The 26,931-nt window shown below is 43.1% G+C and overlaps 1 protein-coding gene across 1 annotated transcript in view; it reads right to left on the reverse strand.

Moving 5' to 3' along the window:
* The window catches only part of mcm3ap (minichromosome maintenance complex component 3 associated protein), a 64,574-nt gene extending 37,685 nt beyond the window's left edge, over nucleotides 1-26,889 (reverse strand). The window contains exons 1-8 of the mRNA XM_080198514.1: nucleotides 25,500-26,889; nucleotides 21,454-21,677; nucleotides 16,239-16,320; nucleotides 7,957-8,095; nucleotides 6,484-6,689; nucleotides 5,707-5,846; nucleotides 3,493-3,690; nucleotides 1,202-1,470 (exon numbers count right to left, since the gene is read on the reverse strand). Coding sequence (XP_080054640.1) covers nucleotides 1,202-1,470; nucleotides 3,493-3,690; nucleotides 5,707-5,846; nucleotides 6,484-6,689; nucleotides 7,957-8,095; nucleotides 16,239-16,320; nucleotides 21,454-21,677; nucleotides 25,500-26,655 — 2,414 coding nt within the window. The 5' untranslated portion in view covers nucleotides 26,656-26,889. The remainder of the gene's footprint in view (nucleotides 1-1,201; nucleotides 1,471-3,492; nucleotides 3,691-5,706; nucleotides 5,847-6,483; nucleotides 6,690-7,956; nucleotides 8,096-16,238; nucleotides 16,321-21,453; nucleotides 21,678-25,499) is intronic.
* Nucleotides 26,890-26,931: the final 42 nt, after the last annotated feature.

The following is a 26,931-nucleotide window of genomic DNA, read 5'->3' on the forward strand; positions in this document are numbered from 1 at the left end:
CCACTAGACGTATGATTCCAACCTCCTACTCCCACTCCCCTGGGCATAGCAACCAATGGCCTCTTTAGCGATCTTACCAAGCAACACCCAGGATTTCTGTAAAGATGTGCCCCAGTCATTAGTCCATAACTTACCCTGACATCCCTCATCATAACTAAACTTCAAGTCGTACTCTAGATGAACCTTTCCAGTTCCAAATATCATACTTTTTCAAGGTTGCCTCTTGTCTGTCACCTTTCAAATGGAAAGATGCAAGTCCAATACCTTACAAATTCTAAGCACTGTTTGCCTTGCCGAGCAGTGGCACAAGCCTAGGTAAAAATGTGAATGGAATGTACTGGATATTGTTAGACTGTTATAGAAAGCAGCTTCCAATTTGAATGTATGTACTAATGTCTTTAGTGGGAATGAGAATGCGCGAGTGACACCATTGGTGGCGTGAGCTTTCATGGGTTTAGTCTTGCCACGAGGGACCTGTGCAACTAGCTGCCTTCAGTTCAGAGTCCATGCTGTATTGTTTTACAGTATTTTTTATAAGTAAAGAAGATTGAATAACACAACATTTTCAACTATCATTTTGCGGTCAAATTACCACAGATATAATTAGGATTTTGCAACTTTTAAGTATCAGCTTGAGGGCATTCTCACTTGAATCAGAAGGTTATAATTTATTTCCAAACTTGAGAATTGCGTCAAGTGCTGCATTGTTAAAGGTGCTGCCTTTAATGGAAGACATTAAACTGAGGCTAAACATTAGGACTAATACTACAAATAGAATTAAGCACATTATCCAGGCGGATTGTTAAGTGGCAAACAAAAAGCTAAGCTTTCAAAGTACTTCAGTTGTTATAAAGCACTGAGGGGCAGCGTCAGGTTATGAAATAACTTTCCTCCATTATTCCTCCTAACTTACAAACACTCCATCTTGCCATATATCACTGCAACTCACTGACTCAATTTCTGGTATTTTGCAAATTGAATAATAAGTTTGGTGGAGTTGAGATCCTCAAGAAGCTAATGGTATCCTTTTACATTTAGATAGAGATCAAATGAGACACAAGTCAACCCACGTCTACCTACATGCATCTTCACCATCCTCAAATTGAGACTCAGACTATCCTCTACTCCAATTTAAGTCAAGGTTCATCGAGTGAGAAGATATGAAAGCCTGGTGCAATAAATAAGAGTAATGAAGACTCACCGGAGAATATCTCCCTCATTGAGATTGACCAAAACATGGTAGCCGCGGAACTCTGCCTCATTTTCACAGTAGATACCCTTGGTAGCCAAGTCCTGGTACATCTCTTTCAGGCTTTGCAAGCACTTGGTCAGGTTTTCATCATTTATCTTGGCATCGTAGGAAGACATTGGTTCCTCACAGAGATGATGGCTGCAGTGGATGTGGAATCGTGTGCACTTCTCGATAAGTGCCACTGTCAACTGATTACATAGGTGCTGCTGAGTAATATCCTGACAGAAGAAAACAATGTCAATAGGAAGGGACAGTCCCTGCTCTCTAATCTTATGTAATGTCTACCGTGTTGTAATAAGGAGTAAAGGCATGAGACTACTCCTCAATAGAGATCTGTCACTACACAACACTGGAATGCAGTGTTGTTGGTGCAGGTCTATCACTGTAAACTGACTGGAGCACATTATCCAGGTGGATTTTTTAGTGACAAACAAAAGGAGGGGCAGATGTGCGAGGCACCATCTTTTGGGCAAACTGTTAAATGGAGGCACATGCACATGATCCAATGATACTATCCAAGGAGAAGGAAGAAAGACACCTTGGTCCATATTTATTCGTCAATGAAAACCACTAATTGTAGAATCCCTACAATGCAGAAGGAGGCCATTCATCCCACTAAGCCTGTACCAACAATTCCTTCCCAGCCCTATTCCACCACATATCCTGCTAACCCCTCTGACACAAAGGGTCAAGTTATCACGGCCAATCAACCTAACTCACATAGCTTTGGTGTGGGAGGAAACCAGGGCACCCGGAAGAAACCCATGCAGGCACGGGGAGAACATGCCAACTCCATACAGTCACTCAAGGCCAGAATTGGACCGAGGTCCCTGGCACTGTGAAGCAACAGTGCCAACCACTATGACACTGCTATCCATCATAGATAACTAAATTTATTAATTTGCTGTTTGCAGTCACAAATAAGCCCAGATAACATTGATTGCATTTTACCAGTTGGTATGTCTTAAAAGTGATAAAGCAACACAAGTTCTTGCATTTTTTAAATCTACCCTACCATCGCTGACTAAAACCCAACTCTGACTAATTTAGTAAGGTGCATAGGATACTGTCTGTTAAGTATAAAGCATTGCACATGCTATGTATATATGCTGTCTTTTTTTCTGTTCAATAAAAAATTAGTGCTGGGGAATGGGATTACTTCTCATTTTAGACATATGATGACAATGTCAGATTTTGAGTCAAGCTCCTTCTAACTTGTCCAACAATGCGCTTCATCCCCTCCTAAGAAGGACGCTCCAAAGTTACTCGCCCGGCAGTTTTCATTTCTCACACCAGTCATTCTGGGGCCCTCTGAGTCAGAAGACAAATTTAGCTTAAATTTAGAGACAATTGTGTCCTGCGCCAACTCTGACTGACACTGAACTCCAAAGAGTTCCAAGTCAATCATTTTTGGAGCTAATTCACAGATCAACTAGCCTTGAGAATCAAATAGGTAGCCACAGGATTACAAAGGAACTATTTTGATCTGCTATATTAGTGAACCAACGAGCACCGTGCATTTTTGTTTAGACTGGACTGTCAATCAGAAACATGTCAATTTGTACTTTTATCTTTTCCATTAGCTCACAACTTTCTATGTCTAAATGTACAAAGATGCCATAAGAATCTTAAGGACTTCAAATCCAACAGATCCATTATTCAAATTCCAAAATACCAAAAGTTGCAGCAGTAAATTGCAGTAATCCGTGCTAACTCCTCTTGGCACTGATGAGCTTGGATAGCAGTACCACGCTTACATTCCTGACACTAATGTGAACAAGTTTCCGAATGGATAATTTTAAAAAATGTACTTCTTAGAATGCGGGTATTGCTGACAAGGCCAACGCTTGCTACTCATCCCTAACTGCCCTTGAACTGAGTGGCTTGCAAGGCCATTTCAGAGATCAGTTAAGGTTCAACCAATGTGGATCTGGGGTCATAAATTGAAAGGATGACATTCCTTCCTTGAAGGACATTAGTAAACCAGATTTTTTTTTAATGAAAATCAATGTTAGTTTCATGGCTACCATTACTGAATGTAACTTTTATACTTAATTGAATTTAAATTCCACCAGCTGCCTTGCTGGGATTTGAACCGACATCCCTAGAACATTGGTCTGGGCCTCTGAATTATTAGTTCAGTGACATTACCACTACACTAACATCTCCCTGCTCATCAATCTGCTTGGATGTTAAACATATGACAACACATTAATATTAATTGGACATTATTAATTCACCTTTCGCACTCCTCGAGTCCTGTTCCATACAAAATCATACCAATCTCGGTAATTGCCTTCATCCAGGTCCATAATCTTAGTAACTAGATAATCCATGGTCATTTTCAGGACAGCAGCAGGTCGAAGTTCATGGGGTAACGGTTCTTCCTGATCTGCAGATGACCTGCTATATTCTTTGATTGTAGCTTCGTGGTTAACCTGTGGTTAGGAAATATATCTATTGGTGCCAGTTGGTTATATAATTCCAAATACAGAGTCATTGGAACTTCAGCAAGATTGGACATTTGAGGCTTACAAGACAGAGTTGGGGCAGTCTCATTCTGCAGTGTATTTTAACAAGTGGACTAAAGCAAAAGCATCCAAGAAATAGGCCAAGTAACTGCTCATAATTTTGTGCAGGTCTTTGTATCATACCTAGCCAATGACAGGGCCGGGGAATGTGACTGAGCCAGTGGTTTCTTCCAAATTCAAAATAAAACTTCAACCCAAATGAAACATTATCCAGTTCTGGACGCCATATTTCAGGAAGGATGTGAAAGCACTGGAGATGGTGCAGAAAAGGTTCACAAGGATGGTTCCAGGGATGAGGAATTTCAATTAGTCAGAAAGATGGGACTGTTCTCCTTAGAGATCAGGAGGAGACTTGATGCAGGTATTTAGAATCACAAGTGATCTAGACAAAGTAGATAGGGATAAACTGTTCCCATTACTGGATTGATCATAGAATCCCTCCAGATCTACAATCAGAAAGCAAAAGAAGGAATGGCGACATGAGGAAAAGCTGAAACACAGTGATTTGAATTAGGAATGTACTGACAGAGTGTGGTGGAAGCAGATTCAATCACGGTTTCCAAAAGGGGATTGGATCTTTATTTGAAAAGGAAAAACGTGCAGCGTTGCTGGGAAAAGACAGGAGTGCAGAGGGCCAGCATGGACACAATGGATCAGTGGCCTCAAATGTTGCAACCATTCTGATTTTATGACAATCTAATTTCTGCAAATGACAATGAACCAGCAGGCTAAAGAAGCAGGAGACATTAAGAGAAACCAGTCAGAACAGGAACACCAGCAGAAGGATCGGCTACATCGTGACATCAGCAGACTGGTTTTGCCTGATTGTGATATTCGTTCTCCATGAAATGGCATTTAAATGGCCTCACTCTGATGCTAAAAATGGACTGAGCAACACTGAGCTAAGTTACAGTGTACAGAAGGAAAGAATGAAAAGGGAAAAAACTTCAGATTGTGTTCTTCTTTACTCCTCAAATCAATAAGATGCTTAAACATTGATTATCATTGACTTGTTAAGCATAAAGAACCTAGAATAGTACTTGAACAGGAGTGACAAAAACTAGCCATTGCTTAAAGGTCAGTCTTAATTCATCAATGTAGTGGTCATTGCATCTAAACTGACCTGCTTAACAGGCCAAGGCTAACAGTTACTATTGTTACAATACAAGAGAAACCAATAGCAGTACAAGTTCAGCAGAAACTGGATTTTTAAAGTTTATTTTTTATGGTCACAAGTAGGCTTACATTAATACTGCAATGAAGTTACTGTGAAAATCCCCTAGTTGCCACACTCTGACACCTGTTCGGGTACACTGAAGAAGAATTTAGCGTAGCCAATACACCCAGCCAGCACACCCTTCGTACTGTGGGAGGAAACGAAAGCACCCGGAGGAAATCCACGCAGACATGGGGAGAACGTACAAACCCTGCACAGGCAGTGGCTCAAGCCGGGAATCAAACCCGATCCTTGGCACTGCGAGGCAGCAGTGCTAACCAATGTGCCACCGTGTCGCTATTGGATTTGTATCCTGTCTTCAATAAAAAGGCACGCCTAGAACAAAGATCATAAGAACAATGGCTGCGGCTCATTTGATCTGTTGTATGCTGCACTGTGCATGGCAGTTGTTCCTATGATTAAATATCTGATTGTCTTCTTAATAAATATGTGATAATCCTTTTCTTACAAAAGGAAAAGCAGAAACTGTGAAACAATCAAGGCTTCTGTTGCTCTCAACACCAGTAAAGGAGAAGAATGCGATGAAAGACATTCATTTCAGACCATTTACCCCAAAACAAATAGCCAGTCGGGATCAGAATTGTAAAACTGTAAACCAAAGCTGCCCATACAAATACAGCTGCATTATAAACTAACTTCAGATTGATTACCCTCATGTTTTTAAATATGGAGCATTTGAAACCAACCTTATCAGTGCCAGGTATTGTCTCAAAAGAGCTAAGTTGGTATCTTGTCTCTCTCATGTAACGCTCCTTCTCTGGACACATATCCAGACAGGTCCCCACCACAGCTTTAGCTTTCTCCAGCTCAGTTCTTTTGACTCGAGCTATTAATCAGAAAAAAAAACTTTTTTTGCTCTGCACATATGAATCATGCTTAACACAGATGTTAGGAAATAACTCTGTCCTCAAATGTTTAGCACTGTCTCAGGTTTTCTTTCAACTCAAATTCAATTAACACACTTCAACTCCTTCATTCAGCCCCTCAGACGTGTTCGTCATCTGCATCTGCTGCAACTCAAATAATTCCATCATGATGTTACTTTATTCTATTTGGGAAAAAATGTTAGCAAAATATCTCCTAAAACCTCTCTTCAATCTGGTAGAGACACTGAAAAGTTATTTGAAAAAGAATTCACTTCATTTCCCATAATTCAGGCTTGAATGACAGTGAATCAATTAAAAGGCCAGCCCCTGACTACATCTTTGCCTGTTGACATTTGTTGCAGCAGCTTCCGAATGCTTCGCTGCCAGTAAGGCACCCCAGCTGCCAATACACCCAAACAGGAGAGAGGATAAATTAAAAAATGGGAAAAGCACAAGGACGACAAAGCGATTTACTGTCAATGGGCAGAAAATCTAGCTTTTGATCAAATCATTGTTATAAGTCTAAAGGTAATGTAATTGGCAATCAATTATTATCCCAAAAATAATGAATTTCACCAAGAAATAATGCATCATTACCTTGTCTCATTAGTTTGTCCCGCTGGTCAAGTATCCTGTATTTCTCCTCTGGAGTACTGGCAACTATGCCAATCAGATGACTGAGGGAAGAAGGCAGTGTCCCTACTCGCTCAGGTATTGCCACCAGATCTTCCATTCCTTGTGAATCCTGGGATTCATTCTCAGATTGCAGAGTCTTTGCAGAAGATGGTTTCTTAACTGGTGACCTGCAGATCAAGTCTAATTAACATCGGATTCTGTTTAAAACCTCAGTTTTTAATCATATTTCTCCCCTCAATTAGCCCATCACATTCACTTTGTTCATAACAGCGTGTGGATTCATTCCTCGATTGTGAGCATCTTCATACAGTGCATTACTTAAGAATAAACTCACCCACAGTGTCACAGGATGTACAACCATCCTGGAGTGACAAGCTAACCGATTGTTAGTCAGAATCATCATTGCACCCAGTGTCAGCCAATGTCAGCCTATTACCCCATAATGGATCGGCAAACTCACCCAATAACAGAGTCCACCCTATTGAAACTAATGTTAAATAGAGTCAATGTATTTTGTGAATTGAAATTAAAAGCTCACTAGCACAATAAGCACAAGGAATGATGACAACAAAGCAGAGGAAAACATGCCTATTGTTTCTTGTACTGATAAATCATTCTCGCTGCTTTTTAAACGCAGAAGTTCATGTGAAACTAAAAGCAGAAAACATAGGCAGTATCTATGCAGACAGCAATGGAATTAACATTTTAGGTCTGTGACCTTTTATCAAAATTAGGAAAAGATTAATACAGGTAATTTCCTTGTGTAGAATCAGTGCAGAAGATTCTTTTACTGTTCGAATGGCAATTAGACAAAGCAATTCTGAAACCCACAATTGAGCTCTTGAACCCTCTGCTGTCTCCTAAATTTGGCTAACCTTTCTCACAACTCCGTGTTTCAAACTCTTCCATCAGATTTCTGTCGACCCATAGCATCAAACTGACTGTAACTCAAGTCAGAACTAATATCATATGTGACTGCAACCATAGTAAACTATTCTAGCTCTTCCTCACTGTAACATTCGACAGAGTTCAGGACACCACGCTCCTCCGCATTTGACATTCTAAATGGGATTGCCGTGGTTTCATATTTAGCTATATGTAAACAAACATCTCCAGAAATGGTTATTGTTCAATCCCAATAACTCTAGAGCTCGGAATCAATACATTTCCCCTTTGCATCAGGAATTGTCTTGTTTTGACCTTCATCTGTCCTCATTCCAAGGGTTGGCCACACTATGAACAATCTTGCTCCACCAATTTATATTCTCTGCTTTGCAGCCATACAATTATCCCTACATGAAACTGCATGGGTTTCAGATTGCCATAACTATACTCCCAGCATCAGTTATGGACTCTGATTGCAATTCACTTTCCCCAGAATCTCTACAAGCAACTCCACGAGAAGTTCTCATGATGTGTCTAAAATGGCAATACCTGTTTGCTGCATTTCCTGCAGACAATCTTGCGGTTGGATTGAGCACAGGTGATTGCTCCGTGTCAGTTTTATCCTTGCTGCGTTTCTCTTCATCTTTTAGTACATTCACTTCTTCCCGAGAAGATTTCTTCCCAGGACCTGGAGGTGCAAGGGAGGGAAAAAACTAAGTTATTACTTCATAATAAATTGATATGAGGCATACATCATTACCCAGGTTATCCATTCAACAGGCTGGTGGGAACCAAGCATCTGGCTAGATTGCATTCCTGCAGTTAAGAATGTATCCCAGAGCAACTTTGAAAAATTCACTAGAATGTATCACCCAGTGGGTCCATTGGTAGCCAGAAGTCCTACGTACCACATTGGAGTAGAACAACACTCTGAGCTCCCTGTATTAGCCAGGCAACCAAAGCAGGAAGCAATCCAAGGCCAAACTTGCTATTTTTATATATATGGGAATGTGGACCTCACTGACCAGCCAATATCTGTTGTCCATCCATAACTGTTCGAGAAGCTGGTGGCCACTGCAGTCCATTTTATGCTGGTAGACCCTCAGTATTTTCAGAAATATGTTCCAGGATTTTGATCCAGCAATAGTGAAGGAACAGCAAAGTAATGTGTGTGGTTTGGAGGGGAGCTTGCAAGTGATAATGTTCCCATTCCTCAGGTGCTGTTGCCCTTCCTGGTGATAAAGGCCATAAATTTGGAAGATGCTGTCGAAGAAGGCTTGGCAAGTTGTTTCATAATTAGCACTCAACCAACACCACGCTGGTGAGAGAGGAAGCATAATCCACAGGTGCCAAGATTTGTCTTGAAGTTTGGCTGTTGAGGTCTGGAGAGTTAAATGTACATCAACCAAGCTTTCAACATACCTGGAGTGCAGTTGCAAAGACAGAACTTCAAAAGTCCAGCTGGAAATTTTTAGATTCCTTCCGGTCAGTTGGAATTTACTGCATGTGCTCAGCAGGTGGGAGGGGCTGTGGATTTCAGCTCAGTCTACAAACTTCTTTTTTCACCCAAGAAAGTGTGAATTAAGACGGGAAACAGGAGCCATTGAAGTCCTGCTACAGATTGCAAGCTGTTTTTTCTACTTGTGGATTGTTTTTTTTTGCAGCTAGAGCTCAGTGAGCAGCATATTGGTACCTGCAGCTCGGCCTGGAACCATCTTGTAGTTTTTTTACTCAGTCGAGTGTGAATTGGGTTGGGGGGGAGGGGGGGGGGGCAACCCAGAGAAGAACACCTGCGTCATAAAAACTGCAACTGTCAGATCAACCCGAGTACACTGTGCTGTTGCATTTTTCACCCAACCAAGGGTGAATTAAAGTGAGGGAGAAGAATTGCAACTTGCAGCTCGACTGGGAACCCTTTGCTGCTTCTGTTCATCCAGTTAAGGGTGAAGTAAGGTGAAAAGCAATCCATGTAAAAACCCTGGTAAATTGAACAGGAGACAGCTTGATACGTGGACCAAGAAGTAGTGCTCCAGGCTAGAGAAAATAAGCCCACGGGGCAGAGGGGGGGGGGGGGGGGGGGGGGGGAGTCCTCACCATGCTCTCCTGGAGGGGTCCCTGAACAGAGCATGCTGAGCGAAAGGACAGGGGAAGCTATTATGCAGGCCATACAAAGATTGTGCAGTAAGTTGAGCTGGTGGGCTACTGAGTTGCAGGCCAAGATACATGAGCTCGGATCACCTGTTAAATCTCTCCAAGGTGTCACCGTCGCCCATGAGAACAGCTTGAAGGAGCTTGAGGACTCGGAGGCATTTAGTGGAAACACCATCTCCAAGCTGAAGAGCCAGGTTACTCATTTCACATAGGAGGTTAAGTCCCTAAGGGAGAAGTGTGATGAGATGTTAGGTCGCCAGAGACGAAATAACATCCGTCTGATAGGCCCTCCAGAAGGAATCGTGAGCCCAAACATCACAGACTTTGTCACCCGGCTATTGAAGAATGTGCTGGAACTTGAGGATGAGCCGCTCTGGATCCCGCACGTAGAGTGAAACTCTTTGGCCCATTATTGCATGAGTACATTACAGCTCAGCACGAGGCAGAATCCTGCAGCAAGCAGCACAGGCGCCACTCTGAAGTACCAGGAAAATAAGCTGTTGATATTTCCAGATTTTACCCTGGCGGTGGCAAGGACAAGGGCAGCCTTCGCTGATATCAAACAACATCTGCGTGACTGTCCTGGGGTCAGGTTCAGGCTTCGCTTTGCAGCCTGCTAGAGGATTACTCTCAACAATGGAACCTAGCATAAGTTCACGGATCCAGCAGCGGTGATGAAATTTGTGGAGCAGACTTTGGAATCGGGTGACCATACAGCAGATGCAAACTGATATTTGTTATTTTTATGAACCTGCATACTGCACCAGGATCGAATTGTCAGCCAGGAAAGGGTAGGAGGTTTTGCAACCATTAGGTTAAATGTTTGGTATTTCCACAGAGTTTTTCACCTGTGACCGTTGTGGGAATGGAGATGGTGATCGTGTCCCATCCAGAGCGCTGTGAAGGCACCACGATAAGAAGGTGTTCAAGGAACAGGCATTCTGTTTGGGAGGGCGCATGTGGGGAGATGCTGTGTTTGCAAGTTTGGTCTGTGCGGGTGTTTTTCTGTCTTTGGTATATCTTTTTGTCTTAGTAGGTGTAGTTTAGCCTCTGTCAAGCCCACACTTTCTTTCTCGTGATTGGTTCCTCATGGCCGGTGGGGAGGGTGGGGCCCTGGAGCGTGGTGTCTGCCGATGTCAGCGGTTGGGGGGGGACTCCCCAGCTGAGGAGGGATACTAAGCTACTGTTAGGAATGTGAGATGCTGACTAGGAGGTCCTTACACTCCGACATCGGAGCAATCAAATTCATCAACTGGAATGTCAGGGGATTAAATCATCCGGTTAAGCGCGGTAAGATATTTCAACATCTCTGACAATTGGGAACTCAAGTTGCATTCGTCCAAGAAACCCATCCCAGGCCAGTGGACTACTTTAGCCTCTGTAGAGGATGGGGCGGTCAATGCTTTCACTCAACTTTTCACACCAAGGTGCAGGGGGCAGCAATCCTGATCCAAAAGTTCTTACCCTTGGTAGTAGCCAATGTCATTTCTGACTCAAATAGCTGATACATCATTGCCCTGGTGTTAGCTAATGTGTATGCTCCAAACTGGGACTGAGAAAACTTTTTCTGGTCTTTTTTTGCACTCCTTCCAGGTTTGAATTCATAAGAACATAAGAACATAAGAAATAGGAGCAGGAGTAGGCCATCTGGCCCTTCGAGCCTGCCCCGCCATTCAATAAGATCATGGCTGATCTGTCGTGGCTCAGTTCCACTTTCCCGCCCTCTCCCCATAACCCTTAATCCCCTCTCTTATCAAAAACCCATCAACCCGCTTCTTAAAAATATTTAGCGAGGCAGCCTCCACCACTTCAACGGGCAGAGAATTCCAGAGATTCACCACCCTTTGAGTGAAGAAGTTCCTCCTCAACTCCGTTCTGAACCGCCCCCCCTTTATCTTGAGGCTGTGCCCCCTAGTCCTACTGTCTTTTTTGAGCGGGAAGAGTCTTTCCACCTCTATCCTATCCATCCCATTCATCATCTTATACGTCTCAATGAGATCTCCCCTCATTCTTCTAAACTCTAACGAGTACAAGCCTAGTTTATTCAGCCTCTCCTCATAGCTCAACCCCCTCAACTCCGGTATCAGCCTAGTAAACCTCCTCTGCACTCCCTCCAAGGCCAAAATATCCTTGCGCAGGTGCGGCGCCCAAAACTGCACACAGTACTCCAGCTGCGGCCTCACCAATGCCCTATACAGCTGCAGCAAGACCTCCCTACTTTTATATTCAATCCCCCTCGCTATGAAGGCCAGCATCCCATTCGCCTTCCTGACCACCTGCTGCACCTGCAGGCTTCACATCAGTTGATACTGGGTGGAGATTTCAACTGTTGGTTGAACCCTGCCCTGGACTGCTCCTTCCCCAGGAGGAATTGCATCTTCCAAATTGGTAGAAGCTATTAAATCATTTCTCACGGAATACCCACGGAAGTTTCTTAACTCAACTAGTAGGGAATATATTTTTTCCACCTGTCCACTGAACGTATTCATGTATAGATTACTTTTTGGGAGATAATAAGTTGCTCCTGGCTGTGGGCTCACGTTCCTACAAAAACCATTGTAATCTTGGAACATGCTCCCTTGACAATGGACTTGTTAGTGGGGAGGAGAGTGGGCCCCCGTACACCTTGACAACTTAATACTTGTCTGCTCTCTGATTTCTGTTAACCCAGATCAATGATTTCTCACTGTTTAATGATGTCTCGGCAGCTACCTTACGGGAGACATTGAAGGATTATTTAGGGGCTAGATCATATCTTATTCAGCGCACAAAGCAAAACAGAGAGGTAGATTGTTATCGGAATTGCTGGGATGTATCGCCTAGATTGATGCCACATACGCTGGGGGCCCATCCCCAGAGGTATACAGGAACATTTACTACTACAGGCGGAGTTTGAGACCTAGTCCTCACGTCAAGCAGAAGCAATGCTGTTCAAATCTAAGTATACACACTATGAGCATGGGAACAAGGTAGGCAAGCTACTAGCTCACCAGCTATACCAATTCTCCACCAAAAATCTAATACCACACATGCAAACTCCGAATGGGGTGTCTACTGATCCACGGTGAATAAATGAACTGCTTAGGGATTTTTACTCAACCCTCTATAGCTTGGAGACTACCGCCTACAAGGCGGACTTTCAGGAGTTCTTTGGGGCACTGAATCTTCCTGTAGTGGACAGGGGAGAGGCTGCAGCATTGGAGAAACAACTGACATTGAAGAAATTGTTAGGGCAACCAGAACTATACCGAGTGGGAAATGTCTGGGACCATATGGGTACCTCATTGAATTCTACAAAAAATTTATGGATAGGTTGGCTCCCCTGCTACTGCATATGATCAATGAATCATATGAGAATCGTTCTCTCCCGCAGGCTTTGAGGCAAGCGACAATTTCGTTTATCCTTAAAAACAAAAGGACCTGCAGCTCCTATAGACCAAACTCATTACTGAACGTAGATCTTAAACTGATCTGTAAGATTCTGGCCATTTGTTTGGAGGACATTCTGTCCTCTATCATCTCACCTGACCAGACTGGGTTCATTAAAAATAGATGTGTACTCAAATATTCGGCAGCTGTTTAACATTATATATATGCCTGCCACCTCCAAACTACCAGATATGTTAATCTCGCTGGATGCTGAAAAAGTGTTTGATCTAGTGGAATGGGTTTATTTATTTATTTTATGCTCTCAGGAGGTTCGGGTTCGGCCCAAAACTCATCTCCCGAGTCAAAATACCGTACTCTGCCCTTCTCGCCTCAGACCAGGCAAACAACGTGCATTCAACTTTTTTTCCCTTTGTCCCGCAGCACGAGGCAAGGATGCCCCCTCTCCCCCTGTTATTTGCCATTGCGATTGAACTTCTTCTACAGCTTTTCGCAACAGCGAACAAGTGGTGTGGATTGGTCAGAAAGGAATCAAGCAGAGTGTATCGCTGTATGTGGACGACCTACTTTTGTATGTCGGTGACCCGTCCAACTTGATTCCCGAAGTCTTACCTGTAACACAGAGGTTTGGGTGTATTTCAGGGTACAAGCTTAACTTGAATAAAAGAGAGCTCCTTCCTTTGAATGCAGGGCTTGTAGCCTCCAGCTCTTCACCTTGCCTTTCAAGATTGTCACTAGGCAGCTTACTTACTTGGGAGTGCAAGTGACTAGCAAATTTAGTGGACTCTTTGGAGCTAACTTTGCTCCGCTCACGGGGCGGACAGAACAGGACCTGAAACATTGGTCCATCCTCCTGTTATCGTTAGCAGGCCGTATCAATGCGGTGAAGATGAACATACTACCTAAGTTTTTATATCTCTTTCAGTGCACCCCGGTGTTCATCCCCAAATCGTTTTTTCAAGCTTGATCAGCTTATTTCAAGCTTTGCCTGGAATAGGAAAAAAACCCAAGAATGCAGAGGACAGTCTTGCAAAGCCCTGAATGGGAGTGGGTATGGAACTGCCCAATTTTCTACTTTATTATTGGGCAGCCAATATGAGAGTGTAGTAGTTGCAAAGAGAGAGGCATCAGGAGGTTCCTTGTTGGCTGCAATTAGAATCCTCCTCCTGTGCTCTGTGTTCCCTGGCTGTCTTGATATGTTCCCTGGTAAATTTTCCCTCCTCCCTGTATACTAGGAGTGCACTTCTCAAGTTAAGTCTGAGAACTTGGACACAATTTAGACGCCACTTTGCATTTCAGGCCTGGTTGCTTGGTATCGGCTAACCATTTTTTTCCTCCGTCTGTTCTGGATAGTGCCTTCAACGTATGGGTCAAGCACGGGATCAGAACATTCCAGGATTTGCATGTGGATGAATTGTTTGCGTCATTCCAACAGGTGATGGATAAGTTTGCTTTACCTGCAACGGACTTTTTCAGATATTTGCAAATTCGAGTCTGTGCATAGGGCCAACCCCCAATTTCCAACGCTCCCACCTTCTGCCTTCATTGACATCTTCTTTGTTCCTTCTCTTACTATGCGTGGTATCATTTCTGTTCTTTATTCTCAAATTCTGTCCCAACAAAACTCAATCAGTGGTTAAGTCTTTATGGAAACGAGATCTGGGGGAGGAGTTCTCGGAGGAGGATTGGAACATGGTGCTGCATCGAGTACACTCCTCCTCAATATGTGCCAAATAGGCAGGATACAATGGAAACTCCTTCACAGAGCATATTTACCTAGGATTAGATTCTCTAGAATGTGCCCAGGCACAAGCCCTGTTTGTGAACAGTGTCGGCAAGCTTCCACCACCCTCTTACATATGTTCTGGGCTTGCCCATCACTATATAACTACTGGACATTGATATTTGAGACGATTGTGGCAATGCTAGACTGGGACAGAAGTGCATCCCCCAGGCTGCCCTATTTGAGGTTGTGTCTTTAAATCTGCTGCTGCTGATATTCCAAGCGGATTTTGTAGCTTTCACCCCTGGCAAGATGACTAATCCTGTTTAGGTGGAAATCAGTTGCATCCCCGATGCACACTCAGTGGGTCAAAGAGGTGGTGCTTACTGTTAAGCTGGAGGAGATGAGGTGTACCCTACAAGGGTCCATTGTTAGGTTCTATAAGACCAGGCAACCATTTATAGCTCATGCTGGGACACTGCAGTTAGAGCCGGGTGAGTAGATACCCAATGGCCCCAGGTGTTCCCGTAGAACACTCTCCTCTGATTGGTGGGCACGCCTTGGCCCTTTACCTGAGTACGCCCACCCACCCACCCACCCTTCCAAGATGTGGGGACCAACAAGAACTTCTTTCCCCTCTCACTCTGTTTCTTTTTTCCACTCGCTAATTTATAGCCTGGGCTGCATGGGCACTCAGTTGGTTCTCCAGCAGGGTTCCTCTGCCTTTTTGTTTTCATATTACTACTGACGGGACCTGGGTGGGAGTGCGCCGGGGTACCTGGGGCTTGTCCCCTCGTCACAGGGAGCCTTGTGCCCAGTCGCATTGGAATATACACGCAAGCACTGTGTGAATCTGTATCTCTGTTTGCCAAGTAAAATAAAAGAAAATTTTTAATAAACATACCAAGAAAAAAAATCACCTGCGTGGTGAAGGCGAAACAAGCTTGAATGGCTGAATGTCTGATTCTTGTTCCTATTTTCTATGCTTCTATGTAAACATAAGGATATTTAACTACAACTGTACAAGACACTGATGAGAACACACCTACAAGATTCTGAGGGCAGCCTGAAAGCATTGACTGAGAAAGTACTTCCATTGCTGAGGGAATCTAGAACTAAGGTACATAGTTTCAGAATAACGAGGCTGCCCTTTAAGGCAGAGATGAGAAGTTATTTCTTCTCCAAAGATCATGACTCTTTGTAATTCTCTGGCTCGAATGAGCTGTAGAAGGTGAATCATTGAATATATTAAAAAGTTCAGATAGATAAGATTTTTGAACAATAGAGTCAAGAATTTGGGAACAAGTAAGAAAATAGAGTTGTTGCCGAGATCAGGTCAGCCAGGATCTTATTGTACAGCGAAGCAGAGTCAAACAGCCACATGGTTGACCCTGTTCCTATTTTGTAACCTCAAGATGTGACAAATTTACTTTGCTATTACCGCGAACTGTACAAAGCTTCTATGCTACATAAACACATCACTATATAAAATTGGCTTCAGTCAGAAAAGGGTGGAAAACTGCAAGTACACAAGTATAAAGAATAAACATAAGCTGCTCACGTAACTCACTGTTTTTTTTCCGTTGCCAAAATATTTCAATCTGCTGCTTGCGTAGCGATTTTCCTTTCTTCTTTGCATTAGATGCAGATGCCTTTAAAAAGAGAGAGTTTGTTGTAATGCTCTCCACATCCACTATAAGTTTTCAGTTTATTTATTAGTGTCACAGGTAAGCTTACATTCACACTGCAACAAAGTTATAAAGTGAAAATCCCCCTAGTCGCCACACTGCGGTGCCTGTTTGGGTACACTGAAGAAGAATTTAGTATGGCTAATGCACTTAACCAGCATGTCTTTTTGGACTATGGGAAGAAACCGGAGCATCCAGCAGAAATCCTCACAGACACAGGGAGAACGTGCAGGCTCCACACAGACAGCAACCCAAGTCTGGAATCGAACCTGGGTCCCTGGCACTGACAGGCAGCAGTGCTAACTGCAACGCGACAGTGCCACCCCATGGCATCTATCTTATCTGAGCTTTTTAATAAATTCAATGATTCACGTTCTGTAGCTCCTTGAGCCAGAGAATTACAGAGGTTCATAATCCTCGGAGAAGAAATAGCTCCTCTTCTGGCTTAAAGGGCAGCCTTATTATACAGTCACAGTCAGATCTACAGCACAGAACAAGGTCCTTCGGTCCATGACGTCTGCATCAGTCAAAGACAAACCACCCAATTATTTAATCCCATTTTCCAGCACTTGGCCACGTGCAAATATTCAAACTAATAGAACTTTTGTTGCAGGTCAGTCTATCCTGTATCAATCAGGATTTCAAAAGCTGTGTTACCTTCCCTAAAGGATGTGTAGGTTTTTAAACAATGGCAGGACTTGGCTCCAGCTATGAATCCTCTGATAAGAAAATAACCAGCAACACACACTGATCTCCGTTATGTCGAACAACTGTACGAGTCTGAACAATATGGGCCTCTGCAAAGAGTCAACATCTTACAACTGGTGAGCATTTTAAGGGACTGGGAGGAGGATGATATAAATTTGGGAACAGAAAAACTAACCAAGCATCACCTTGTCCTTCAGTCCTATGTAAAGGTCAGGAATAATTCAGCCCATCGTGCCTGTGACAGCTCTTTGAAAGCGCAATTCAATTAATTCCACCCCACCTGCTCTTTGACCACTATCTTGCAAAGTTCTCATTTTCAAGCACTTATACAATTTTATTTTGAAAGTTATCGGCAAATTTGCTTCCGCCACCTTTTCAGACACTATGTTCCATATCGTAGTAAATCACTGCTTACAAAAAGCATCTTCTCTCTGGTTCTTTTTCCATTTGTGATGAATCTGTCACTGGATCCCCGGCCACAGGAAATCGTTCCTCTTTATTTACTTGAAAGAACTACAGCAAAATGTCCTCTTCATTTTTCACACCCATCTTTACTTTAAATATATCAACAAGTCTTTATTTCAATTAATTTTACGTCTCATTAGGAAGATTGTGCTGTCACAATGCAACAAGCATCAACAAGACAGGGGCAGAAGGAGCAGCAAAATTGACAGGGATCTAAGGAACTGGGTTCTAAATTAATAAGCAAAATCTTTATACCATCTGGGAGATGCACAAACTGACATAAGATCAAACAGATTAGAAAACTAAAACAAAAGCTGAAATACTCAGCAAGTCTGGCAGTATCTGCAGAGAGAAAGAGAGTTAATGTTTCAGGTCGATGACCCTTCATCAGGTGGTGCAAGACCTGCTGATATAGTCACTATTTTCCCTTTTCATTTCAAGTTTTCAGCATCTGCAGCAGTTTACTTTTGTATTAAAGAACGCAACGTGTGGTGCTGAATAAAGGGATTTTGATTCATGGGGCACTGGCACCAGTACTGGGGGATGAAGGAGCTTTTCTACTGGGATGGATTACACTTAAACCAACCTGGAATCAGTGTGCATCAAATCATGTGGAGCAGCTTTAAACTAATAGGAGACAGTGGGGTTAGAAATGTTAGAAATCCAAAAAGACAAGTTGAGGCAATAGAGCAGTGCAGTGATTTAAATAAAGGCGAGTAGAGTGGAACAGGAAGGAACAGATAGTGCAACTATAATAATGCATCAACAAATAAGCTCTATGCAAAAATGAAAAGTAACAAAATAAATTTAAAGGGTCTTTTATCTGACTGCACAAGACATTTGTAATAAAGTAGATAAACTGGCAGGACAAAGAGAGATAAATGGGTTTAATCTAATCACCATCACAGAGATATGATAACAAGGCAACCCAAAGCTGGGAAATAAATACTTGATACATAATTCCAAAAAGACAGAATGGAAAAGGAGGAAGAATGGCATGATAATAAAATAAAATAGGGCAGTCATAATAAAGGACCTTGGTTCAGAAGGTCACAAAGAAGGACCTTCTCTAAACTGTCTCCAACTACATAATATATTTTCTTACATAAGGGGGAGCAAAATTGCTCACACACTCCAGATATGGTCTCACCAGTGCCTTGTGGTTACAACAAAACTTCCCTACTCTTACATGCCAACCCTTGGAAATAAGGGTCAACATTCCATTAGCCTTCCTGATTACCAGCTGCATCTAGAACATAGAACAGTACAGGCCCTTCGGCCCTCGATGTTGTGCCAAGCTATGTTCGAACCCAAGATCAAGCTATCCCACTCCCTATCATTCTGGTGTGTTCCATGTGCTATCCAGTAACCGCTTGAAAGTTCCTAAACTCCACTATCAGAACAGGCAGTGCATTCCACATCCCAACCACTTTCTGAGTAAAGAATCTATCTCAGACATCCCTCCTGTATCTCCCACCATGAACCTTATAGTTATGTCCCCTAGTAACAGCTACATCCACCCAAGGAAGCTTTCACTCTATCCCCCTCATCATCTTATAAACTTCTATTAAGTCACCTGTCATCCTCCTCTGCTCTAAAGAGAAAAGCCCCAGCTCCCTCAAACTGTCCTCATAAGACCTACCCTCCAAATGAGGCAGCATCCTGGTAAATCTCCTCTGCACTCTCTCCAATGCTTCCACATCCTTCTTACAGTGAGGTGACCAGAACTGCACACAATATTCCAAATGTGGTCTCACCAAGGTCCTGAAGAGTTGCAGCAGTTAACCCCCCATTAATAAACGCTAACACAATATAAGCCTTCTTCACAGCTCTATCCACTTGAGTGGCAACCTTCAAAGATCTGTGGATATGAATCCCAAGATCTCTGTTCCTCCACATTCCTCAAAACTCTGCCGTTGACCCTGTAATCTGCATTCAAGTTTGTCCTACTAAAATGAATCACCTCACACTTATCAGGGTTAAACTCCATTGCCACTTTTCGACCCAGCTCTGCATCCTGTCAATGTCTTTTTGCAGCTTACAAGAGCCCTCCACCACATCTACTAATCTTGGTGTCATCAGCAAATTTACTAACCCACCCTTCAGCCCCGTCTTCCAAGTCATTGATAAAAATCACAAATAGCAGAGGACCCAGCACTGATCCCTATGGTACACCGCTGGTAACTGGCCTCCAATCTGAAAACTTTCCCTCCACCACCACCCTCTGTCTCCTATGATACAGCCAGTTACTTATCAAATCGGCCAAATTTCCTTCCATCACACACCTCCTTACTTTCTTCATGAGCCTACAATGCAGAACTTTATCAAACGCCTTACTAAAATCCAAATACACGACATCAACTGCTCTACCTTCATCTAACGCTTAGTTACCTCCTCAAACAATTCAGTCAAATTTGAGAGGCAAGACTTACCCATCACAAAACCGTGCTGACTATCCCAGATTAAGCTGCATCTTTCCAAATGGTCATAAATTCTATTCCTCAGGACCTTTTTCATTAACTTACCAACCACCAAAGTAAGACTAACTGGCCTATAATTACCAGGGTCATTCCTATTTCCTTTCTTGAAGAGAGGAACAACATTCACCATTCTCCAGTCCTCTGGCACAATCCCATGGACAGCGAGGACCCAAAGATCAAAGCTAAAGGCTCCACAATCTCATAATTTGCCGCCCAAAGTATCCTAGGGTGTATTCCACCTGGCCCAGGTGACTTAACAACCCTCAGGTTTTTCAAAATTGCTAATACATCTACCTCCTCCATCCTATCAGCTTGTATCACACACACATCCTCAAAAACATGGCCCCGCTCCTTAGTGAGCATTGAAGAAAAGTATTCATTCAATGCCTCACCTATCTCTTCTGACTCCATGCACAAGTTCCCACTACTATCCTTGACTGGCCCTAACCTCACCCTGGTCATTCTTTTATTTCTCACGTAAGAAATCTGTGATGCTGGCTTTCTGCATTTCATGCACAAATACTCCCCAGTCCCTTTGGGTTGCTGTTTTCTGTAGTTTTTCTCTATTTAAACTCTGAGCTTTTGTTCTCCCTTTCAAAGTAAACAACTTGACATTTTTTCACATTATACTCCATTTGTCAATTTTTTGCCCACTTACTGAAGTTATCAATATCTCTTTGTAAACTGTTTGTAGCCCACTCACAACTTACCTTTCCACCTATTTTTGTGTCATCTGCAAATTAGGCTATAGTGCTTAAATATCTTACCACTCCTTTACAGTCAAAATCCTGGAGTTTTCTCCCTCACAGCACTGTGACTTTACCTTCACCACATGGACTGCAGCAATGCATGATGGCTGCCCATCACCACCTTTCCAAGGGCAATTAGGGATGTGCAACATAAAAGCTGGCCTAGCCAGTAATGCCCACATCCCATGAAATAAAAAAAACCTGTTCAACACCGCCACCATTTTTTGCTCTGCATTACCAATTCTCCAAACTCTCTTGCTAAAGAACCAACACTAACTTTAGTTGCTCGCTCTTACTGTTTTTATATTACTAGTTAGTTTTCTGTCTCTTTCTTATCTTTTTACTTATTCTTTGCTGATTATAAGTTTGTCCAATCCTCTGACCCACCGCTAATCATAGTGGATTCGCAGTGTTTCTACCAATTTAATACGATCCTTGACTTTCTTATCTACCCAAAAATAACGCATCCTTCTCAAAAAGGGAGTGCGCTAATAAGTTTGCTGCTCCTCGCTTATAAACTCTCCTGTCAACTAATTAGATGCTAATTCCGATTAATGTTCGGTGATGGAAATTTGGGGACAAAAGAATTCCCTCCAAATTCTTTTATAAGGCCCCACCTCCGAGAGTCCATCAACTAAAGAACAAATTAGAAGGTGCATTGTTTGTGAATTCAACAGCCATCCTCAGGTACTCACGTGATCGTAGAAGTGAACCACTGCCAGTCTCTTATTTGTTTGGCAATACACCCGCTGCACCTTGCCAAACTGCGAGAAGTGCTTCTTGATTATCTCCTTTGTGTTAAGGTCCACTGGGACATTTTTGCATTGGATGGCAGTGAGTTCTGACAAAGGAACACTGGACAGACTATCTGTGCTGTCACCCCGACGTAGCCTCCGTGAGGATGACCTGCCAACAAAATCTGGGAGAACAAAGGAAAACAAGAAAATCAGAAATTAGTCAAAAACACTGCAGCACAACCCAGCAGGACTGGAAACGTCTCAAAAGCTGCATCTATAATGTGGTGCATTTTTCAATCATACCTTCTGTGCAATTATGATTAATTTTCTTACATGCAAAGGGCCACAGCAGAGTAATGAACCATTGTAAAAACAAAAAATTAGGTCAGGTGGTCAAGAAATAGAGGCACAAGAGAGACGGAATTTCTAACAAGAAATGTAGCGACAGAACCTTATCCTGAGCAACCGAACTCAAATTCAGGTTGGAGACTAACACTTGAGGGCAAGGGATAGAAGCAAAATGAGAGTAGACAGATAGCATGCACTAATCCACACAGTATACCGCTGATTAAAGATCTGTTTGAAACTGTAAATTACTGCCTAAGCACTGTAACATGTTGATTTGTGAGTGTAACAATAAGAGAGATTTACTCAACCATCAACAGATCCGAATTTCTTGCACAAATAAATCTTTATACCCCGCCCCGGCACAGCCTGGAATACATTGCACGTTGACAATATCATATGGAGCAGCAGAAAATATTAACTTGAGAAAAGATGCTGCAATATTCTGCATAGGATATAATTCCTGCAGATCTTTCAATTAAAAATGGCAATTTGCAACTCACAACAATGACTATGTATCACACAACATGTCTTGGGACCAGCTTCACTTCCTAGTTTACATATTGCGGCAACTGATATCAACAGGATACTTCTATCATTTGGAGGAGGAAGAAAAAGCCAAGCTCCCTGCTTCAGATTGTTTTACAGCAAGGAATTCTGCCTGAAAACGTGTGGAACTGGCTTCAAAAAAGACACTAGAATTTGTTCCACTGACCTCTCTTTGAATGCGGAGGATGTGGTGGAGACACTGCTGGTGGAATTTCTCTAGCACTGTGTCATTAAGTCCAGGTCTCACTGCAGTATTGGAGCGTGGTGACAACAACTGCTCAGTACACCAGAACTTTTGTTGACTTGCAGAGTCTGTGTTATCAAATACTCGCTGCCATAGTTTGAGCTAGCACAGCTAATGGGTCTCCTCGTCAACGGTGGCTGCCAAAGTTTAGGAAGCGCTGAACATGTTCCAGAGTCTTCCCTTCAACATGTATAGGAACTGGAATGTTTGGTTGATCAGGAATGGGTTGATACACAAGTACTATGTGCTATTGAAACCAAAAGCAAAGATCAAAAGCTGGAAATAGTATCATCTGTGAAGAGAAGGGGCTACATCTCAAATGTTAACTTGCCTGTTCTCTCCACACTCATAGCCTGATCAAGTTTTCCAGCACTTTGTGTTTTTTCTATCAATTAAAATCACATTTGTTCAAAGTCAGTGTCTTGACTCCAGTGCTTATTCAGTTGGTCTTCCACCAAAAGGGAGAATTCATGAGATGACACATGAAAATGCTTGAATCTATCATCAAGGAAGAAATACTGAGGCATCTGGATATAAATTGTCCCATTGGTACGACGCAGCATGGGTTCACGAAGTGCAGGTCATGTTTGACTAATTTGGTGGAATTCTTTGAGAACATTACATGTGGAGTGGACAATGGGGAACCTGTGGATGTGGTGTATCTGGATTTCCAGAAGACATTTGACAAAGTGCAGCGCCAAAGACCGCTGCATAAGATAAAGTGCACAGTGTTATGGGTAATGTAGTAGCACGTATAGAGGATTAGTTAACTAATAGAAGGCAAAGAGTGCTAGTAAATGGATGTTTTTCTGGTTGCCAATCAGTGACTAGTGGTGTACCTCAGCGATCAGTGTTGGGACCGCAATTGTTTGTAATTTACATAGATGATTTGAAGTTGGGGACCAAGAGTAGTTTGTCAAAATTTGCAGATGACCCTAAGATGAGTGGCAGGGCAAAGTGTGCAGAGGACGCTGAAAATCTGCAAAGGGATATAGATAGTTTGAATGAGTGAGTGAGGGTCTGGCAGACGGAGTACAATATTGGTAAATGCGAGGTCATCCATTTTGGTAGGAATAACAGCAAAGTGAACTATTATTTAAATGGTACAAAACTGCACCATGCTGCTGTGCAGAGAGACCTGGGTGCCCTCGTACAAGAATCACAAGGAGTTGGTTTGCAGGTGCAGCAGGTAATTAAGAAGGCAAATGGAATTTTGTCCTTCATTGCTAGAGGGATGGAGTTTAAAAACAGCGAGGTTATGTTGCAGCTGTATAAAGATGCTTTGAGACCACACCTGGAGTACTGTGCAGAGTTTTGGTCTCCTTACTTGAGAAAAGATATACTGGCCCTAGAGGGGGTGCAGAGGAGATTCTGTAGGTTGATTCTGGAGTTGGGAGGTTGGGTTATGAGGAGATACTGAGTAGACTGGGGGCTATACTCGTTGGAATTCAGAAGAATGAGGGGAGATCTTATAGAAACATACGAGATTATGAAGGGAATAGAGAAGTTAGAAACAGGGAAGTTGTTTCCACTGGCAGGTGAAACTAGAATTAGGGGGCATGTCCTCAAAATAAGGGAGAGCAGATTTTCGACTGAGTTGAGGAGGAACCTCTTTACACAAAGAGTTGTGAATCTGTGGAATTCCCTGCCCAGTTGACACTACCTCATTGAATCTTTTTAAAGCAAGAATAGATAAATTTTTGAACAGTAAAGGAATTAAGGGTTCTGGCAAGTGGGCGGGTAAGTGAAGTTGAGTCCTCGAAAATGATCTTAACCGAATGGCGGAGCAGGCTCGAGGGGCCAGATGGCCTACTCCTGCTCCTAGTTCTTATGATAAATACCAACAGCCAGTAGGCAATCAGAATCCTTTCCCAGTTATGTACTGGGCTGCAAAAGATTTAAGGATGCATAAGTTCCACGTGCAGGAATGAAAGGTAACACTGAATCCAAAGACTATCTGAAATGAAACACGATGTGGAGATGCCAGCATTGGACCTAGGTGGGCACAGTAAAAAGTCTCACAACACCAGGCTAAAGTCCAACAGGTTTATTTGGAAACACAAGCTTTTGGAGCGCTGCTTCTTTAGATAATCATCAGGCTGTTGGACTTTAACCTGGTGTTGAGACTTCTTAAACTGTGATACCAACAACCGAACAAAGTTTCCCAAGAACGTGACTCTCTATATTATTGGCTAAAACCAAATATCTGCAGAAATAATTAGAAGTGGTAAAACAAACAAGAAAAGGCTGAATTCCTCAAGTCATATACCAACAACTATATTTTGGGAAGGTATCACTTGTTTCCATTTTTAGAAACTTGTGTGCTTCCCCCAGAAGGGCCCTTTGTCTTTAAGTATTAAGATAAGTGCGAGGTGATTCATTTTAGTAGGACATGAAGTATTTAACAGAGTTTAAATAAATTGTGCACTGCAACACTGCCCATGAGCCCAAATGTAAAGAAATATATTTCAAACTCTTCAATTAGGCTAATACCATACTGCAATGCTGAGGATGGACTGCCAGTAGGAACGGCTGCGTTTTGGGACCTTAAAAGAAAGATCGCAGCCAGGTAAACATTAGGTTTGTAGAGTTGGGCTAGGATGTTCTTTCGAGAAAGAAAAGAATGAGTTCACAATTTCTAAGAACAAGGTTCCAAACATTGCCATTTTGAATTTTGTTCCACCTGAAGAAGGTTCAAGCCACTGGATCAAAGCATTCTCATAAAGTTGCTACTAGACTGAAGACAAGCATGTGTAATTACAAAATACCTTTTGTGCACAAGAAAATTTCTTTATCCCAAGATCAATGCCACCCCCACACTCTCACACACTTTGCTTTCCTACACAAGATACACAACTCTACTCACCATCTCTCAATCTCTTCTTTGTTTCTTCTTTTCTACGTCGAGCAGGCCACCCCAATGAAATGTTTGTCTCAGATAACAGCTTCAATTTTTCAATTGTTTCACTTTCTGAAGTTGTGCTGTCCTTTTTAGTCTCTCTTCTGTTGCCCTTCAACACATCCTGGAGAGTACGATTAAAGACGCCCATAGATGGAGCAACTTTCGCTGGCCTTTTCCCAGGAAACTGGTTACTCTTGAAACCTGTTGCTTGTTCTTTAGCAGCAGTGGGTTCAAACGGGAATGGTGACCTGTCTCGCTTGTCTTTTCTTTTCATGCCCTTATTGGGTGTTAACTGCTCTTCATCCTCTTCATGCTTCAAAGCGTGTCCAATCTTTGCTGTTGTTGCAATGGTTCCCACTGCACTGTGCCTTGCATCATATGTCAACGCAGGGCTGGCATCAGTCACTCCAAAGACTGGCTTCTGAGGCGTTTTTTCTTCGCCAGCCACTTTTTTGTTTGATGCAGAGAAGTCTAGAGCAACAGCTAAACTTGGTTGAGAAAAGGTGTACGGGGTTGAAGTGCTGCTGGGGGCCGGGTGCTGAAAACGGAAGTTTCCGGGAGGACTATTCTTAGTCACTGGCTGCGAGAAGCTAAAAGTATCGGGTAAGCTAACCGGCGCCGTTGGCCGAGGTGACCTGAAGAGGCTGGAAGACGTTGGTTGGGAGAAACTGAAGGATGGGCCACTCATAGTGGCAGCCTTACTCTGTGAAGTGGTGAAAATGCTCGCCTCTCCACTGCTCAAGGGCTGGGAGAAGTTAAATGAGGGAAGTTTATTTGACGATGCATTCGTATCCTGACTGCCAATATACGGCCTCTGGGTGTCCGGATTCCCGAACGCTTTGAAGTTTGGCTCAGGGTGTCCGAAATTTCCAGCCCTGGTAGCACCGAAATTTACAGAACTCGGGAAGGTGCCGAAAGGCTTAAAGCTGAAGGATTGACTGAATGCAGGAGGGGGGCCAGAACCATAGACTGCTGAAGCCGCAGAGTGTCCAAACACAGCGGGAGCCTCTCCCACTTCACCTACTTGACCGAAAGGAGGATCCTGCTGGGGGTGAAAAGCCGGGAAGCTGCTGTCGCCTTTCTGGAAGAGCGCGGAGGGCAACTTTCCCGCTGGATCCATGACCCTGGATGAACAAGGGGGCCACCCGGTGCCACCAACCTCCACAAACTGTGTGACCGCGCTCCAAAACCTGCCAACAGCCCGGCTTAACCAAGCCCGCTATGTCCTTCCAGCATCGCTTCACATATACTCTGGTGATTTAAACCTAAACACCACCTAATTTCACATTTAAATAAACAACATCCTCGTCCCCACAACGGGCCTCAATCAAACGCCGCCATTAGCCGAACAATAGCAACGTCCGCCTCCCGGGTCCATCCCCGTCAATCTTCCGTT

The sequence above is a fragment of the Carcharhinus amblyrhynchos genome, chromosome 11, assembly GCF_965287045.1.
Source record: "Carcharhinus amblyrhynchos chromosome 11, sCarAmb.v2.hapA, whole genome shotgun sequence".
Classification (NCBI taxonomy): domain Eukaryota; kingdom Metazoa; phylum Chordata; class Chondrichthyes; order Carcharhiniformes; family Carcharhinidae; genus Carcharhinus; species Carcharhinus amblyrhynchos.